Source organism: Geotrypetes seraphini, chromosome 3, assembly GCF_902459505.1.
Source record: "Geotrypetes seraphini chromosome 3, aGeoSer1.1, whole genome shotgun sequence".
Lineage (NCBI taxonomy): Eukaryota > Metazoa > Chordata > Amphibia > Gymnophiona > Dermophiidae > Geotrypetes > Geotrypetes seraphini.
The window spans coordinates 139,984,177-140,002,984 of NC_047086.1; the positions used below are offsets into that span (position 1 = coordinate 139,984,177).

An 18,808-nucleotide genomic window follows, 5' to 3' on the forward strand; every position below is an offset into this window, starting at 1 on the left:
CGGTGTGCCTAACGCCCATGATCTCTCCTGGTCAAGCCCTCTGTCAAGATTCATGCACTAGAATTCGCAAGCACCACTTTACAGAATGCACTTAGAAAGCTGTGCATGTCACTTCTAATTAGTGCCAATTATTAGAGACTCCTTTTACAAAGGCGTTCTAGCGATTTTAGAGCACGCTTAGTGCACGCTACAATACCACGCGCGCCAGCCGCTACCGCCTCCTTTTAGGCAGATGGTAATTTTTCGGCTAGCACGCACTAATCTTATGCGTGCGCTTAAAACGCTAGTGCACCTTAGTAAAAGGAGCCCTAGGTGTTAACTGTCAATTATCAGTGCCAATTAACTTGTGCGCCAATTTGCACACACAGCATAGGACACCATAAATAGAATTTGGGGGTGAGTGTACAAATTTCATACTTTAGGGCCCTTTTTACAAAGCCGTCATAGCGATTCTCCTGCTCTAAATGCACAGAAGCCCATAGGAATTGAATGGGCTTTGGCAGTGGCATAGTAAAGGTGAGCGGTGCCTCTACCCCGCCCTCTTCCCCGCCCTCCCTGCTTTGCACGCATCCCCTTCCCTATTCCGGTACCTTTTTAGCCTTCTCCGGCATGAGCAGCATGCTCATATCAGTGTCAGCTTGCCCTCTGATGTCACTTCCTAGACGTGGACAGCAACCTCGCACTGGGGAAGTAAAGTACAGGGGAAGGCAAGGGACACGTAGAGGAGCTGGGGGGGAACAGAGAGGAATTGGGGTGCTGCACCCTTAGCAAAATGGCACTCGGAGTGGACCTTCCACCCCTCTTACTATGCCACTAGGCTTTGGTGCATTTGTAACTGGGGAATCATTACCATAGCTTTGTAAAATGAGCCCTTTTAATGTATAGTCCATTTGATAAGACATTTCCCCATTCAGGTATCTATGGCGACAGAAAAGATATATCTTATCTTTCTCATTTTGGGGAGGGGGGCTCCTTTTACTAAACCGCGGTACAGCTTTCTTTTTTAAAAAAATTTAATTTTTCACATCAAAAAACAACATTTTTTTGACAAAGGAAATAAAATAAGATAATAAAGAAATGCAAGACTCCAAAGAAAACTAGTGAGATAGGGTAAAAAGACTATCTCACTCTCATCTACTGATACCATGAACATAGTCCACAATTATGGAGAAAAGGAACCATATTCAATCAAGAGAAGTTGAAGTTAAGAATAATTATAACAAGAAATGCAGAGATCTTTTGGGTTAATTCATTAATAGCCTGAATTGCAGGCGTGCTGGATGATTCTGGAGTTCTTATAACTGCCTTGCCCTCCAGGCCAGTGAGGCAAATGCTCTGACGCTCATTCAATTCCTATGAGCATCAGAGCATTTACCTCACCCAACCCGCAGTAAGAAGCTCTACCGTAGTTTAGTAACACCCAGCATTTATATATCACAGTTTTCAATTACAGGATCAGAATTATGATCTTAAAAAGAAAAATGACACAAATAAATTTAACCACAGTAATTCTACTGCAGAAAAAAAATAATAAATCTGCCCACAATGAAATAAAAAAGGGGGAAAAAAGGAACCAGTTGGAAACCCCCCAGAAAGAGTTTCTACAGCCAACTAAACAGCTGAACAGACTAATCCACTTAGGTTTTAAGTGGAATGGAAATTTTAAAAATAAATAAATGAGGTACAAACCCAAAGATGCTAAACTCTTCTCTAGCCCCCCCCCTAAAAAAATCCAACACAACTCTAGGAGCTGTTTGAGATACAATAACTTTTATCCTCAAACAATATCATACAATTACAAGAAAATTTCAACAAAAATAATGTTCCCAGGGCAAGAACTCAGCTTACATGCCACAAACTCCTGCCTCTTTTTTTGTGTCATTTTAGAAAAATCAGGAAAAATTTAAATTCTAGACCCCCAAAAAGGCTCATTAAAATGGAGAAATATAAGTACATCTCTAAGGGCTCCTTTTACTAAGCTGCGATAGCGTTTTTAGTGCGAGCAGAATTTTTGCGCGTGCCAAACCCGCGCTACGTGGCTAGAACTAACGCCAGCTCAATGCTGGTGTTAGCGTCTAGCGTGCACTAAAACTGCTAGCGCAGCTTTAAAAGGAGCGTTAAGTTATGATCAGACTCCAGAGCAAAAATGACCACTAAAGTTAGACTCTGAGCAACTAACTCCAATGAAGACTCCAAACACTTGGACATGTTTGACTAGTTTTGACGCAATCGTGTCAGAGGGAACGTGCTCCATGTGGAGAGCGGCCTGCGAGGTTCGCTACAGCCGGCCGCGAACCTCAGCAGGCTGCTTCAAACAGGAGCGCCAGTGGTTGGTGTGGGAGGGGGGACTTGTGGACGTGTTCCCTACCGGACACTGCCGCCGCCAGTGCTGCTCCGCACCCCCTTCATCTTGCTCTCTGGTGCGCCAAGCCAGCGCATGCGCGTAAACCGCCGGCCTCGGACGGACACAGCACTTGTCAGGTCCCCACATCCTCTTAAGTGCGCATGCGCGCTTAAGAGGATTATTATTATAGATAACAATAATAATAATCACTGTCAAAATCTTGGACTCTAATGTCTGCATTATATAGAGGTTTATATATTATTGGGCAAATTCTATAAATGACACTGAAAAAAATCAGTATTGAATGGTATTCTATAATGGGCATTAGAGAATTGGCACTCTTTATAGAATAGAGGGCAAGGAGTTACACCCACTGCAACCAGGTGGAAATCCTAGTGCGTAAGCCGAGTGAAAATTTCCCTGAATTCTATAACACTGCACACATTTTAAGGGAATGTCCCTGGACCCCCATGCCTTTTCCACGGCTATGCCCCCTTTGCAGAGCCACATTAAAACACTTATGCACTATTCTAGAAATGGGCACATAAGTGGTTGTTTTGCATGGATCTGATGTTTCTGCCCCATTAGATGAAAACAGCATCTCGCGTTCAGGCCATATATAGAATTTTCCCCTGTATGTATATTTATACATATCTATAAAAAGAGAGAGAGAGAAAGAAAGAAAGAAAGAGAGGGTGAGAGAGAGATTAGAAGTTTTGGAAACAGAAATTCACAGAAAAATTAATGGAGGTCTGGACTGCCCTCCTGGGGGAGGTGTGGGGACAAAAACAGTGCTAGAATTTAAAAGATAACACAGAGAATCCCTATCTAGGAAAAAAAGGGGATCAAAACAAAGCAAATGAGATACCCTGTTTTCCCGAAAATAAGTCCTAGTCGCCGGCAGCAGCACTTTCCTGCACACACACCCCCCTTGAGCCAACCCCCTGCCCCCCACGACCTCCCTGCCAACCCTTCCATCTCTCATGCCGACCGCGAGACCAAAATACTGTACCTTGTAACAAACAGCAGCATCACAGCAATGCAGACAGGCTGCTTTGCGGCCTTATCTTGCCCGGGCGTTCCTCATCCACATCACTAATCACTAATGATGTCATCAGCAACGCAGCACATACGCCCGGGCAGGAGAAGGCAATGAAGCAGCCTGTCTACATTGCTGCAACACTGCTGTTTGTTACAAGGTACAGTATTTCGGCCTCACAGCGGGAGAGATGGAAAGGTCAGCGGGTGGGTGCGTGGAGGCGCATGGGGAGGGAGGGAGAGATACAAGCTGCAAGGGTTCTGCTGCACAGGGGAATGGGAGGGAGGGATAGAAAGACACTGCAAAAGGGAATGGGTGAGAGGGGAGGAAAGATGCTGCACATGTAGGGGAGAGTAAGGAAATAGGAAGAAATGGGGTGGAGGAGAGGAAGGGAGATATGATCATTGTACAGTATGTGAAAAAAAGAAGACCTATCCCGAAAATAAGACCTAGTACCTTTTTGGGGCCCAAAATTAATATAAGACAGTGTCTTATTTTTAGGAAAACACAATAGAAGGGTGTAACCTGCATAGAACGGCAGGTACATAAGAACATAAGAGCTGCCATACTGGAACAGACCGAAAGTCCATCCTGTTTCCAACAGTGGCCAATCCAGATCACAAGTATCTGGCAAGTAACTCCTACACAAAGGCATAGAGGAAGTAGCCTGCATGTAGTGTGCAGAACAGCAGGTTTGACTATACCCACCTTGGGCAGGCTAGTTGGAATACTTTGGTCTTTAATCTGTTACTGGGAGGAGTGTGTGACTCAGTGGTTGGAGCTACAGCCTCAGTACCCTGGGGTTGTGGGTTCAAACCCTGTGCTGCTCCTTGTGACCCTGGACAAGTCACTCAATCCTCCATAGCCTCAGGTACGTTTTGATTATGAGCACACCGGGACAGATAAGGAAAAATACTTGAGTACCTGATTATAAAACTGCTTAGAAAATCTTGATAGGCGGTATATTTTTTTTTTAAAAACCCAAAAAAACACCTAATAATAATACTATATAGAATGCGAGTGGTCCAGAATACAGCAATAAGGTTAATTTTTCACCTGAAAAAAGTCAGACCATGTCACTCCTTTCTACCATAGGCTACATTGGCTGCCAATTGAAGCTAGGGTCATTTTCAAATTTGGGTTGCTATGTTACAAGATGGTGTTTGGCCTTACAGCTGACTATCTCATGGAACATTTTGTACTGGCCACCTCAAAATGTCCTCAACAAATTTTGACATTCTTTGTCTTTCCTTCTGTCAAGGACTGTCGATACAAAAGGTATTTTAACAGATTATTTTCTTTTCAGGCAGCAGTCCGAGATAAAGAATTGAGTCAGTTAATAGCTAGTGCAGCGTCCTATAAACATTTCAGGAAGCTCTTGAAAACGTATCTATTTGATAAATTCTTATAAGAGATGGTCTGTATTGAACAATTTTGAATTGTAATTCCTGAGAATGTCCTAGCTTCTTTAAGTTGTAAACCACATCGAACTGGAAGGTAATGCGGTATACAAATAATATCGTAATGTAATGTTACTAGGTTAAAAATATGGAATAGCATACAAATCAACAGATGAATTGATTCTTATCGTTAATAATGACACTTGCAAAATGAGCTTTGCCTGTCTCTAAAAAGATGCATATTAATAATATACCTTAAAATAACGATTGGCCTTAATGACTCGTTCTTTAGTAAGGATGCTCTCTGCATGCATTTTTTAAATGATTGCACAGGACCTAGGACAAATTATGGCTCTTATCAACCTGAAAAATTCCACAACGGAGCTAATATGCTAAACAGCGCTGTGGCTTTCTATTTCCACTTCCTGGTTCCAGTAGCTTTGTTAGGATTTTAGCATTTTTGAATGCTTTCCTGAAAACTAGCATCTGGAAGGCTTACCATTACGCATTTCCCCCAGTCTTCTGGCCCTTCCACATACTTCGCCCACCTATAGGCCATGGGCTCCCACAGCTTTCTGTAGCAGTACGAGCAGGATGCCACTGCCCTCTGATGCTTCGCTTCGCCCAGGCTGCTCGGACAGCAAAACTCCTTCTTCTGAGGCTTAGAGAACATCATTAATCCAGAAGCAGTAGCAAGGAGCACTGGCTACTGGTTAGCTATTAAGCTGTTCATGTGGTGCTTGAAATGCTGCTCCCAGGGTATGTTGTTAATTAGCTGTTTAAAGTGAGTCCTACAAGCCTTTCTTGTATCTACTGGGCACTCATTCTCTGTTGAGTAATTTTTAATTGTTGCTAAATCTGTGGTGAGGGCACTTTGCCAAGTATACTGACCCTCAGCAGTAGTCTCATAGAAAACCTACACAGTGCCTAATTTAGCTCCGTGTGCAAATGCATTTATTAGGGATTTGACTTGTGCCTTTTTCAGTTGTAACTCAAGGCAAGCTACATTCAGATATAGTAAGGAAGTGACATCCACATCTAAATAGATACTATTAGGCTATCCTTGGCCAGGGTAGCTTGCCAAAATTTAAAGTATTACTGGCACTGGTGTAGCAAGAGTAGGAGGCACCGGGGGCCCATCACAAAGAATCCCAAAAAGTAGGAAGGATTCCATACTTCTAATTCCATGGCTTTCCCCATGTCTACCTTAATAACAATTTATGGTCTTTTTCTCCAGGAACCTGTCCAAATATTTTAAAATCTAGATATGCTAACTACTTTCACCACATATTCTGGCAACAAGTTTCAGAATGTAACTATTCACTGCTCGCATACTATGACTTCCTGTTTATTGCAATGCATTGTGTATGTCATTCATTGCCCTAATAGTTTGCTTTATTAAGGGCCTTCAAAACTAGGTTCAAACCCCCGATATTCAGTGATACATAGTCAGCTATTCGCTCATATTCAGCAGGAGATAGCCTGCTATCTCCTGCTGATTATCCAGTTTGCTGGATTGGCCAATAACTGGCTATGTCATGTGACAGCCAGTCACCTCCAGTATTTAAGGGCTGGCTTGCTAAGGCTAGCAGCTAGATAGACCCTCCTAAAAAGCAAGTCTGTCTTTCGCTGCTTTGCCTTCTCCAGCTAAAAACAAAAAGGAATTGCAGAAAGGAATGTACAAGGTACAGGAAATTTTATTAAAAGCCTCTAAAGGATGGCTCTCATACACATGGAGGTCGGACCCAACACGATCCATGTTTCGGAGAAACACTCCTTCTTCAGAGGTCCAAATTGTGCTGTGCTTCACTAATAGAGAACCATATGGAGTACAACAATGTTGTGTAAAATCCTTAAAATTTGTGGATAGCAGGCAATACTTCTGTGAAACTGACGTGCAGTGTGAACACTGCAGACTTGTTGGATTTTTCTTTGTTTCGATGTGCCTTAACCAGCTACCATAACTGCTACCATATCAGCGTGGCCAGCTATGAGTAAGTCCGAGGTGGGGAACTCTAACCTGAATATTCAATGCCAGTGGCTGGATATGGCCCTGGCATTGAATATCCATGATCGGCACTGAACGCATGAGATAGCTAGGCTGCCTCCTACTGTCTGAATATCAGGCCCATAGAACATTGACATCAGGGAAGCAGGAAGAGCCATTAATGAAGCATTATTTAGATCACCATCATATCTTTAATGATCTCTGCTGCATAGCTGCTGAACATTTGAAGTTGACTTCCTGTGAAGGAGACATCTGGCGATTGTTGGTGCGCCAAAAACAATGCGTGCTGAACAGATTAGATCCAAATGTTTTATATATATCAGTAGAGTTTCTGTTGTGAAAATAAAATGTTTATGATTTGCACTTCAAATTCAGGACATGCTTTATAACCAGCAGCCCATCTTTTAAACTTTTTGTAGTGAGACCAGGAAGATAGCTCCTATGAAGAAGCGGTCAGCAAATTATGGGCCCTTGTTGGGAGCTTTACATCTTCTACAATGTTATTTGGGAGGTACAGTAAACCATTGAATTAGAACAAGGACCTTGAGAATGTGCAGTACATAAGAACATAAGAATAGCTTTACTGGGTCAGACCAAAGGTCCATCAAACCCAGTAGCCTGTTCTCACGGTGGTCAAACCAGATCACTAATACCTGGCCAAAACCCAAGGAGTAGCAATATTCCATGCTACCGATCCAGGGCAAGCAGTGGCTTCCTTCCCCCATGTCTTTCTCAATAACAGACTATGGAACTTGTCCAAACCTTTCTTAAAACCAGCTACGCTAACCGCTCTTACCATATCCTCTGGCAACGCGTTCCAGAGCTTAACTATTCTCTGAGTGAAAAAAAATTTCCTCCTATTGGTTTTCTAAAAGTATTTCCCTGTAACTTCATCGAGTGTCCCCTAGTCTTTGTAATTTTTAATGGATTTTGTAGACTTCAGTCATATCTCCCCTCAGCCCAGGGCAGGATTAATTCTCCGAGGGCCCCCCTGGACCTGCCCTGCCCATGCCACGCCCCCATTTATCTGTTTTCATATTTACTTTTTTATTTCCACGTATATTTCTTTTTTTAAATTCAAAACAAACAAAGATTAGCATACCAGTGCACAGTTTTTCTTCTATGCAACCTCCAAACATCTCTGAACAAATCCCCCTTCCTTCCCTTCCCACCTACTTACCCAGGACATTAACTCTGAACCCTTTCAATACGTATATAAAAGCATTCAAATATATTGTAAAGCAGTGGTCTCAAACTCGCGGCCCGGGGGCCACATGTGGCCCACCAGGTACTATTTTGAGGCCCTCAGTATGTTTATCATAATCACAAAAGTAAAATAAAACTGTGTCTTGATCATATGTCTCTTTAGCTATAAATTACAATATTATTATTAAGACTTAGCCAAAAGGAAAAATTTATAAACTATAAAGAGTTTTACCTCTTGCAAAATTGTCATTTCTTTAATAAGACATTAACTATTTTTTTCTGAGGCCCTCCAAGTACCTACAAATCTAAAATGAGGCCCTGCAAAGGGTTGGAGTTGGAGACCATTGCTTTAAAATCCTAAGTAGCAACATTCTAGAGCTCAGACTGATGTCATAATGCCTCATTCCACCAATGTCTATGCTCCGTCCTCATCTGCACAAGCCTCAAACCCTTTAAAATCCTAAGTGACAACATTCTAGAGCTCAGACTGTGATGTCATAATGCCTCATTCCACCAATGCCTAAGCTCCGTCCTCATCTGCACAAGCCATAAAAAACACGTTAAAACAGTGGTCTCAAACTTGGGGCAAGCCAGGTCCTATTTTGAGGCCCTCGGTATGTTTATCATAATCACAAAAGTAAAATAAAACAGTTTCTTGATCATATGTCTCTTTAGCTATAAATTATAATATTATTATTAAGACTTAGCCAAAAGGAAAGATTTATAAACTATAAAGAGTTTTACCTCATGCAAAATTGTCATTTCTTTAATAAGACATTAACTATTTTTTTCTGAGGTCCTCCAAGTACCTACAAATCCAAAATGTGGCCCTGCAAAGGGTTTGAGTTTGAGACCACTGTTGTAAAGCATTAATACTATCCGAAATATAAGTCTATATTAATAACCAAATTTACATTGCCTAACTGCCTCACTCTACATCAGTAGTGTCAAACTCAATCACATAAGGGGCTGAAATCTGAAAAAAGGCTAAGTCGCAGGTAAAGTTTTTAATTAAGATACTTAGGGGTCCTTTTATTAAGGTACGCTAACTGATTTTGCGCACGTTAAATGTGCACCTTAATAAAAGGACCCCTAAGTGACTAAGGCTTGGTCTTAGCAGACATATAGGATTACAACATCTCCAATCCCACACCGGCTCTGTGGTGTAAACAAAATAAATATTGTAATCACAAAACAGAAAATAAAATTATTTTTTCTACCTTTTGTTGGTCCCAGGCTCTGGTTGTCTTCTGATAACTCACTTGCCAGGGTGTCCTGCCCATTTGTCATTTTCTTCTTTCTCCGTGCTAACCATCCATCTTCCATCTCTGTCCTCCCTTCCGTTTCCCTTCCCTTCCTTGGAGGTCTGGTATCTTTCCTTTTTTTATGTCCATATCCGCAGCTTCGGCAATGGATCCCACCATCCCCAGATCCACCATCTGTCCTTTTCTCAACTACCCTTTCATCCAGCATCACTCCCTCCTTCCCCACCACCCCAGGGTCCATCATCTCTCCGTTTCTCTTCCCAACTACCCTGTCTTATGCCACTTCCAGAAACTGTATGCTTCCCCCTTCCATCTTTCCCTTCACCCCCATTGGTCTGGCATCCATCTTCTTCCATTCCCTCCTCCAATTTTCTGGCATCTCTCTCTCCTCTTCTTCCCTTTCCTCTCCCACACCCACACCCCCATGGTCTGACACTTCATTTTCTTCTCTCTCTTCCCCCCTCTTCCATCAGCATCTGCCCCCTTTCTTTCCCTCCAACCTAAATCCATCCAGTATCCTTCCTCCTTGTTTTCCCCTTTCCCTACACACCAATTCCATCAGCATATGCCCCCTTTCTCTCCCTCCACCATCCTTTCCACACAGCAACGGCAATGCGCCCCCCCCCAGCAACGGGCCCCCACTCGACAACAACAACACCGGCCCTCCCCCCAGCATCGACCGACAGCAATGCAGCCAATGAAGCTTGAAGAAGATCTCGCGATGACTGCGTTTGTCAGTCCATACCCCTCCGACATTACATACTTCTTCCGTCAGACGCAGTCATCGCGGGATCTTCTTCGAGCTTCATTGGCTGCACTGCCATCGGTCGATTACTGGGGGGGGAGGCCATCATTGTTGTCATCGGGTGGGGGCCCGTTGCCATGGAGGGAAGAGGGGGGGGTCTGTTGCCATCTGGTATGTCGTCCTTCAGCGGGCCCCCCTGACTATTTCGGGCTCTAGGCATGTGCCTAGTTAGCCTATTGGTTAATCCAGCCCGGCCTCAGCCTCCTCTTTTCCAAGCTGAAGAGCCCTAACTTTTTTAGTCTTTTCTCATATGAGAGGAGTTCCATCCCCTTTATCATCTTGGTTGCTCTTTTTTGAATCTTTTCTAGTAGTTAAAGCTCCAGCCATTTAGACTCCTCTAGTGAGACATTCCTTGTGCACATTCTGCAATTTGATTACAAATAAGAGACTTTGTTGCTTATTTTGGCATATTTCATATAAAACATTTGAAAAAGTGATCAAGACAACGAAACGGTTTTCCAGCACTTATTCTGTACAGTTTTCCAGAACCTGTGGGATTTGTTTAAACTGGGATATTTCTGAGATTGTCTGAGGTCTTTTTTCCTCCACGTTTTTTACATGCTAGAAGGTGGAGACTTTTGGTGAGGCTAGTGAGTGACAGACCGGTGTTCACTTGTAATCTCTGTTTAACTAATGTGAACCGCCTAGAACTCTTCGGGGTATGGCGGTATACAAAAATAAAGTTATTATTATTTGAGTTTTCAATGATGGATATACTGTTTTCCTTCTTTTGTATATTGTAATTGAATAGCCATTATTATAGCGTTATCAAGTTTGCTAGCTTCCCTAATTTCTGCAGCATTTCTATTCATTCTGGCCAGCAGGATAGTAGTGCACTTCCCCCACTATTCTCTTTCCTTCCCACGTGAAATTTTTATTCATAAAGACTCCATGTTGCAATCCATTTCCTGCAGAATATTTATCCTTTGATTCAATGAACCTCTTTAACATATAGGGCTCCTTTTACTAAGGTGTGCTAGTGGTTTTAGCGCGTGCTACATTGCCCCGCACGCTACATGCTAATGCCTCCTTAGAGCTGGCGTTAGTATTTTCCGCGTAGCGCAGGGGTTAGCGTGCGCTAATCTTCAGCGTGCGCTAAAAACGCTAGCGCGGCTTAGAAAAAGGAGCCCATAGTGTCATGCCCTTCCAATTTAATCTATTGCCATATAATTTGTATCCTGGCAACACAGTGTCCAATTGGTTGTCTTCCTTTCAACAGGTCTCTGAGATGCCTATTACTGTATTTCTACTTCTTTAGAGGGCTACAAAAACCACTCTGGAATACCTGAGCATACCCCCTGGTGATGGCTTTTAACCTGCGGCAAACACTTGTTAGTATTTACCACAGCTTATTAAAGGGCCCCTATGTTTTAAAAAAATATTAACAGTTTATTTATTTATTTACCTCCCCCCTCCCCTTTTTACAAAACCGTGAAAGTGGTTTTAGCACAGGCCATCATACTGAATGCTCTGCACTGCTCCCGACACTCACAGGAACTCTGGACTTTGTACTTCTAGCTCTGATTAACAGCAGATGAAATTTGCAACGGGCTGGACCATGAAAGTTTAGTTTTGACTAACAGTGGATGAAATTTGCAATGGAGTCAAGACAGTGGACTAATAAGTAATCTGATCCCATGGTTAAGGGTTAGCTTTGAATATATGAATTGAATTTTGAACTGAAAAGACATTCAGCAGTTCATGTCAGTTTGGATAATAGGGCTCTTGATTATATTAAACATTTTCTAGTTGAGGTTTGTGATTTATTATGAAATGTATGTGATTTTTCTATTAGATATATATGAAATAAAAAGTATTTTTGTAAAAATAGTGTATACTTATATAAATGACTTCCTTATGATTAAGTGAGGATATTCATTTGAAGCTATTGTATTTGAATGTGATTTACCGATTATCATATTTATTGGTTTACCAATGAATATGCATGAGATCTATTTGCATACAATGGAGGCAGTGCATGCAAACAGATCTCATGCACATTCGTTGGAGAAATCCTGAAAACCCGACTGTATTGTGGTCCTCGTTCCCCACTTTTGCTTTATAAGGTTGATGTTCCTTCACCTATCTCTTTTGATCTGTGGCCTCTCCTCAGTCCTTTTAGCTCCTTTATGTAAGAATCACCTGCAAAGATCCGTAAATGGCAAAGACTTCATCTTCACAGACACCATCACTGAGTACAACTGGGACCTCCTACTAGTAACAGAAACATGGCTCAAAGACAACGATGGAGCCACCTTGCGTGCATTATGCCCTCAAGGCTACAAAGCACTGGCATGCTCCTGTCCCAACAAGAGAGGGGGTGGTGTTCAAAAACTGCTTCGACAGCTTTTCAGTGCTCCGCCTTTTTTACACATTTGATTGACCCAGTCTTGTTTTACCAAAGGACCTGTTATTCGTGAACTACAACGCTACAGTGACCCCTGATGCAGGCGTCTTTAATCGCCGAAACACAGTGCTGTGTTGGGTCCACAGTTTATGTATGTGTCCTTTATTGAAATAAACAAGATCTTTTTACATCAGTGATCTTCAGTGGAGGGTTCATTGTCCATTCCCACTGTCTTCTGTGTGCCCCTGGACTGATCACCATATAATCACGTTCGACCTGCACATCAAAGTGAAAGAGGCAGCACACCGAACGAACTCACAGGAATCAATCGCATTCAACCCAAAATCAGTAAACCCAACCACATTTTCCCGCAGCATCTCCAAACTACAACTAAGCACAAATTCCACATCTTGCTCCCTAGAAGAGAAGGCACTGACCTGGCACCTAGGCATCAAAACACTTTACGAGAACCTAGCAAAAGTCAAGGTAACCAAACCTAACTCACGACCATTCTCTTCACCCTGGTTTACAGAAGACCTGAGAGTACAAAAAAGAACAGCCAGAAAAGCAGAAAAAACTTGGCGCAAAACTCACAGCACCGAGGACAAAGCCACCTGGAAAAACCTTCTGCAAAACTACAAATTAGCCATACATGAAGCAAAAAAAAAATCACATTTCACCATTCAATTATCCAAGATCCCAAACAGATCAAAGGCCACCTTCTCGATAACCAAAAACCTATTCTCCTCATCCCAAGGTCTAATCCATTCCCAGCAAACAAACATAGACAGTGAATCCCTCTCCACCTTCTTCCATGACAAAATATCAAAGATACATGCAAATCTGGACTCAGAGGCCAAAATACTCCGAAACATCCCAGAGACCACTCAAGTCGACAATCTACACCAGACAGAAATCTTGAGCAGTTTCAAACCGATCTCCCTCAACAACCTTAAAACTATAATCAACTCCCTACACCCCACAACCTCAATCCTGGACCCATGTCCCTCCACTACACTCCTGGATACAAACGAGATATTCCTGGAATCCATCCTACCCCTAATAAATAAGTCCCTTACAACAGGTGTAATTCTACAGAGCTGGAAATCAGCTATAGTAAAACCACTCCTGCAAAAACCAGCCATGGACCCAGACAACCCAAGCAGTTTCAGACCTGTCTCAAACTTCACATTCATCTCAAAAATATTGGAAAAGAAAGTACTCACGCAACTACAAGACTTTATGGAGACAAACTTTCAATCAGGCTTCAGGAAACACCACAGCACAGAAACAGTGCTCCTGGACATCTTAGATGACTGCTGGAAAATCCTAGATGAAGGAAATGATGCACTGCTGGTATTATTAGACCTCAGTGCCGACTTTGACACCATCGACCACTCTCTCCTCCTGTCCAGGCTAAAAACCATTGGAATCCATGACAATGCATTCCTCATTCCTGAACAACAGATCCCAGAAAGTTCTACTAGGGAAATCCTTATCTGAATCCAAACCACTCCACTATGGAGTGCTTCAGGGAGCCTTACTATCACTACTCCTCTTCAACCTCGATGTCAAACCAGTACTGAACATAGCGGAAAAACACTGAATCAGAATCCACTCTTTCACAGATGACTTACAACTCTACCTCCCACTAGGCAGACACCGAGACACGCAAATCAAAAATCTCCAGTCTTGCTTAACTGAAATAAAGACTTGGATGACCGGGAACAAGTTACAGTTAAATGAGTCCAAGACAGAACTTCTCTGGATCCACAAAGACCTTTGCATATAACGTCCGCAGCCTAGGAGTAACTCTCGACTCAAACTTATCAATGACAGATCACCAGTGGGATGCCGCAGAGCTCGGTGCTTGGACCCGTACTCTTCAACATCTTTATAAATGATTTGGACATAGGTACGACAAGTGAGGTGATTAAATTTGCGGATGACACAAAGTTATTTAGAGTAGTGAAGACGCAGGGGGATTGCGAAGACATAATCAGGCTCGAGGAATGGGCATCGACATGGCAAATGAGGTTCAACGTGGATAAGTGTAAAGTGTAAAGTGATGTATGTGAGTAACAAAAATCTCAAGCATGAGTACAAGATGTCCGGTGCTGTACTTGGAGAGACCTCCCAGGAAAGGGACTTGGGACTTCTGATCGACAAGTCAATGAAGCCGTCTACACAATATGCGGCGGCGGCAGTGGTGAAAAGGTCGAACACAATGCTAGGAATGATAAAGAAGGGGATCACGAACAGATCAGAGAAGGTTATCATGCCATGGTGTGCCCTCACCTGGAGTACCACATACAGCACTGGTCGCCGTACATGAAGAAGGACACGGTACTACTCAAGAGGGTCCAGAGAAGAGCCACTAAGATGGTTAAGGGATTGGAGGAGCTGCCGTACAGCAAAAGATTAGAGAATCTGGGCCTCTTCTCCCTCAAACAGAGGAGATTGAGAGGGGACATGATCAAAGCATTCAAGGTACTAAAGGGGATAGATTTAGTAGATAAGGACAGGTTGTTCACCCTCTCCAAGGTAGGGAGAATGAGAGGACACTCTTTAAAGTTGAAAGGGGATAGATTCCGTACAAACGTAAGGAAGTTCTTCTTCACCCAGAGAGTAGTGGAAAACTGGAACGCTCTCCCAGAGGATGTCATAGGGGAAAACACCCTCCAGGGATTCAAGACAAAGTTAGACAAGTTCCTACTGAACAAGGACGTACACTGGTAGGGCTAGTCTCAGTTAAGGCGCTGGTCTTTGACCAAAAGAGCCGCCGCATGAGCGGACTGCTGGGCATGATGGACTACTGGTCTGACCCAGCAGCGACACTTCTTATGTTCTTATGTATCCAAACTAGTATCTTCCTTCTTCTACCTCCACCAGCTAAAAACCATTCGTGCATACTTCTCAGAACCCGAATTCGCCCAACTACTGTACGCTTTTGTACTATCTTGCTTAAACTATTGCAACACACTACTAGTGGGCCTGCCTACCAAACCTCTCTCCCACCTCCAAAGGATGAAAAATGCTGCAATCCACCTCCTGAAAAACCATGGCATTTGCGACCATGTTACCCCTGCATTAGCTTCCATGCACTGGCTGCCCATTCAAAAATGCTGCGCCTTGAAGACCCTGATGCACGCTTTCAAAACCATCCACGAAACGATTCCACCACTACATGACAACTAAACTATAAATCTACTTCCCAAAGCGACCATTGAGGTCCCAAGGAGAAAAATGACTGACCATACCTCCTGGCCGCTCCCTCAAACTGAAACAGTCTGTAAACGCTCCTACTCACATTTCATACCCAGACTATGCACCCCATCCCCCCATCTGTTAGAACACTAGATGGACTCTGGAGCTTCAGTAAGGCTGTGATAACCTTCCTCTTCACAAACCCAGCCATTCAGAGTCAACGCAACTACGCCACCTACTCTCACCAGAGCTTCTTAGTGGATATATTTTATGTCATATCTATATTGTAAATTATATAATCTTTGTCCCTGTCTCAATTATATTGTGAATGTACTTTGGAACCCATTCTGGGCTCCTTTGGGAGGACGGTCTAAATAATTGAGCAAATAAATAAATAAAAATAAATAAAATAAATTATTGAAATAGCCATGGTCAGTAAGCATTACTATGATGGCTTTACCTGTCAGCACTGCAAACAGTGGCATAGCAGGGTAAGTGGTGCCCAAGGTGGTGGAACCCCTCCCCTACCCTCTACTCTGCCCCTTCCCGCTCCTTACTGCCCCCCCACCACCCGCCACACGCATGCCTCCTTCCCTTCCCGAGTACCTTTTTAATATTCCCTGCGCAAGCAGCATTACAAACTTGCTGCCTGCATCATGTCGGCTATCCTTCTGACATCACTTCCTAGGTGTGGGATCCGGAAGTGATGTCATAGAGGCGACACCGACGTAGGCAACAAGTTTGCAATGCTGTTCATGCAGGAAAAATTAAAAAGATACGAGGGAAGAGAAGGGGTGCATGCACATGGCCGGAAGGGTCAAGAAGGAGCGGGGAGTGGAAATGAGGATCACCCACTGCCCCCCCCCCCCCTTTACTATGCCACTGGCTGCAATAGCAATCTTTCTGCAGGGCCTTGTATCTACTGGGGTCATTACAGAACCTGACTAATACCATCTGTGGGAGAGAGCATGGAAGGACAGAAATAAGGAAATTATTGAGGGCCTTGTCTGAGGTCTCACTGATGAAAAAAGAGTTGGAAAAAGTAAAGAAAAGCCTTGCAAGGGAAAGTATGAGGGTCGTTCAATAGTTTATCTGAGTATGAAAAAAAAGTAGCAAGCATGTTGAAACAAGTCTGTGTATGTTGTGACAATATCTCAAGGTTACTCATGCACAGTTGTGGCTCAGTGTGAGTCTAACATTCCAGGAAACAGGATGTCAGGAGAGTCCTCGTGCGAATTAATTAAGAAACTGCTAGATTTGGAACACCGTTCAGTGATAAAATTTCTCACAAAAGAAGGGAAAAAGCCAAAGAAGATCCAGGAACGCATGACTGCAGTTAATGGTGAGTCTGCCCCATCATCATACAAAGTAAAATATTGGAGCAACTTCCACAGGAATGTGCAAGAAAGTCAAGGATTTAATTTTGTCAGACAGATGAATTAAGGTTTCCCAAATAGCTGAAGAAATGGGCATCTCGGCAGGTACAGTTTGGAAAATAATTCATGAAAAGTTGGGCATGTCCACGGTTAGTGCAAGTTGGGTTCCAAGAATGCTGATACTGTGTCAGAAGGCCACAAAGCTCCAGTGCTGTCAAGAGAACTTGGAGGTGCTCTGTGAAGACCAAGTGAATTTTTTTTCATCATTTTGTGACTGGAAATGAGACTTGGGTCTATCACAGAGATCCTGAGTCCAAAATGGAGTCAATGCAGTGAAAGCTCAAGTCATTCCTCACCCCCAAAAAGTTCAAGACAGAAAAATCTGCAGGCAAAGTCATAGCAACTGTCTTCTGGGATGATGAAGGACTTTTGCTTCTAGAGTTCATGCCACACATAACAACCATAACCAGGGAGAATTACACCAATACAATGATAACTTTGTAGGAGTGCTGCTTCTTATGGTTTGTTTATTTATAATCCACCTTTTACAAGGCGAAGTACAACACACACATAATAGTACTTCACAAAGTTCAGACATCTTACAAAAAAATAGAAATATACATCATATTCAGCATAAAATCAAAACAAAATACCAGCCTGACAAAAATAACAGCACCAATTATTTCTGCTAAACCAAAATTCAGTCTCAAGCAACCTAATACAACTCAGGTTTTCAACGAACAGCATCTCATACTGTGTATTTCATACAACAAAACAGTCGTCTTTTCAATAATTTCTTAAAGGCATCCAAATTTTTTTATGTTTAATGTAAGACGGGAGTCTATTCCATTCTTCTGGAATACAACATGAAAATGTCCCCACTCTCACAGCTTTTTCATGACAATGTGCCGGTGCACATGTCATGACAAACACAAGCTGCCGTCCAAGAATGTGGATTTTAGTAGCTGAACCATCCACCCTAAACATGGCTGGACATGGCCTGACATGGCTCCCTCGGATTATACTCCCCCTCCATATTTGTGGGTTTGGCATTCGTAACTTTAGATTATTTGCAGTTTTTATCCCCCTCCAGGATTTCACCATAACTTGCTTTTTAAAGCTTCCACAACTTACTTAGGGTCAACTCTGACCCAAGCCCTTCTCCCTCTCACCTCCCTGACCCCTTCACAACTTACTTAGGGCTGACTCTGACCCCCCCCCACACACACACACACCTACATCCCACACCTCTGCACAACTTACTTTTTAAAGCCTGGTGGTCTATCGGTGAAGTGGGACAGAAGCAATCTTCCTACGCTCCTGCTCCGTGCAAGGCACAAACAAAAATGGCTGTCGTGAGTTCCTGCTATAGTCTCACGAGACCACAGGAACTCACAGCAACCTTTTTTGTTCTGTGTTCCCAAGGAAAAATGCTAACATTCCCCTCCATTTTGGTCAGATTGTATATTCAGGACTTAATATTGTAGATCTACCCAGGGCAGAATTAAAGGGTAGGCCAAGTAGGCACGTGCCTCGGGCCTGAAAAGTTCAGGGGGGGCCCTGAACATTTATTGCTCTGATGATGTCAATGTACCAGCCTCCGTGCTGGCTCCAGACGTCCAATTAGCACCTTCTTCATTATTCAGTGCAGCCAAACTCACAGTCTTCGAAAGGCAGTGGCATTTTGCATCAGATGGAAGGCTTCCGGGTCTGCAATGTGTAGGAATCGCTGCTCGCAGTCTTTTGAAGACTGCGAGTTTGGCTGCACTAAATAATGAAGAAGGAAGGAAAAGGTGCTACTTGGACTTCTG

General features: G+C 43.1%; 1 protein-coding gene across 6 annotated transcripts in view; it reads right to left on the minus strand.

The window, feature by feature from the left end:
• LOC117358256 (cGMP-dependent protein kinase 2-like) overlaps positions 1-18,808 on the minus strand; it is a 98,329-nt gene that overhangs the window by 77,227 nt on the left and 2,294 nt on the right. For 2 of the 6 annotated variants that reach the window (XM_033939962.1, XM_033939957.1), the window contains exon 1: positions 5,283-5,357. The exons of 3 other annotated variants lie outside the window; for them this stretch is intronic. In XM_033939962.1, coding sequence (XP_033795853.1) covers positions 5,283-5,342 — 60 coding nt within the window. In that variant the 5' untranslated portion in view covers positions 5,343-5,357. Of the gene's footprint in view, positions 1-5,282; positions 5,428-18,808 lie in introns of those variants that run through there. One more of the 6 variants, XM_033939961.1, reaches the window with a different exon arrangement.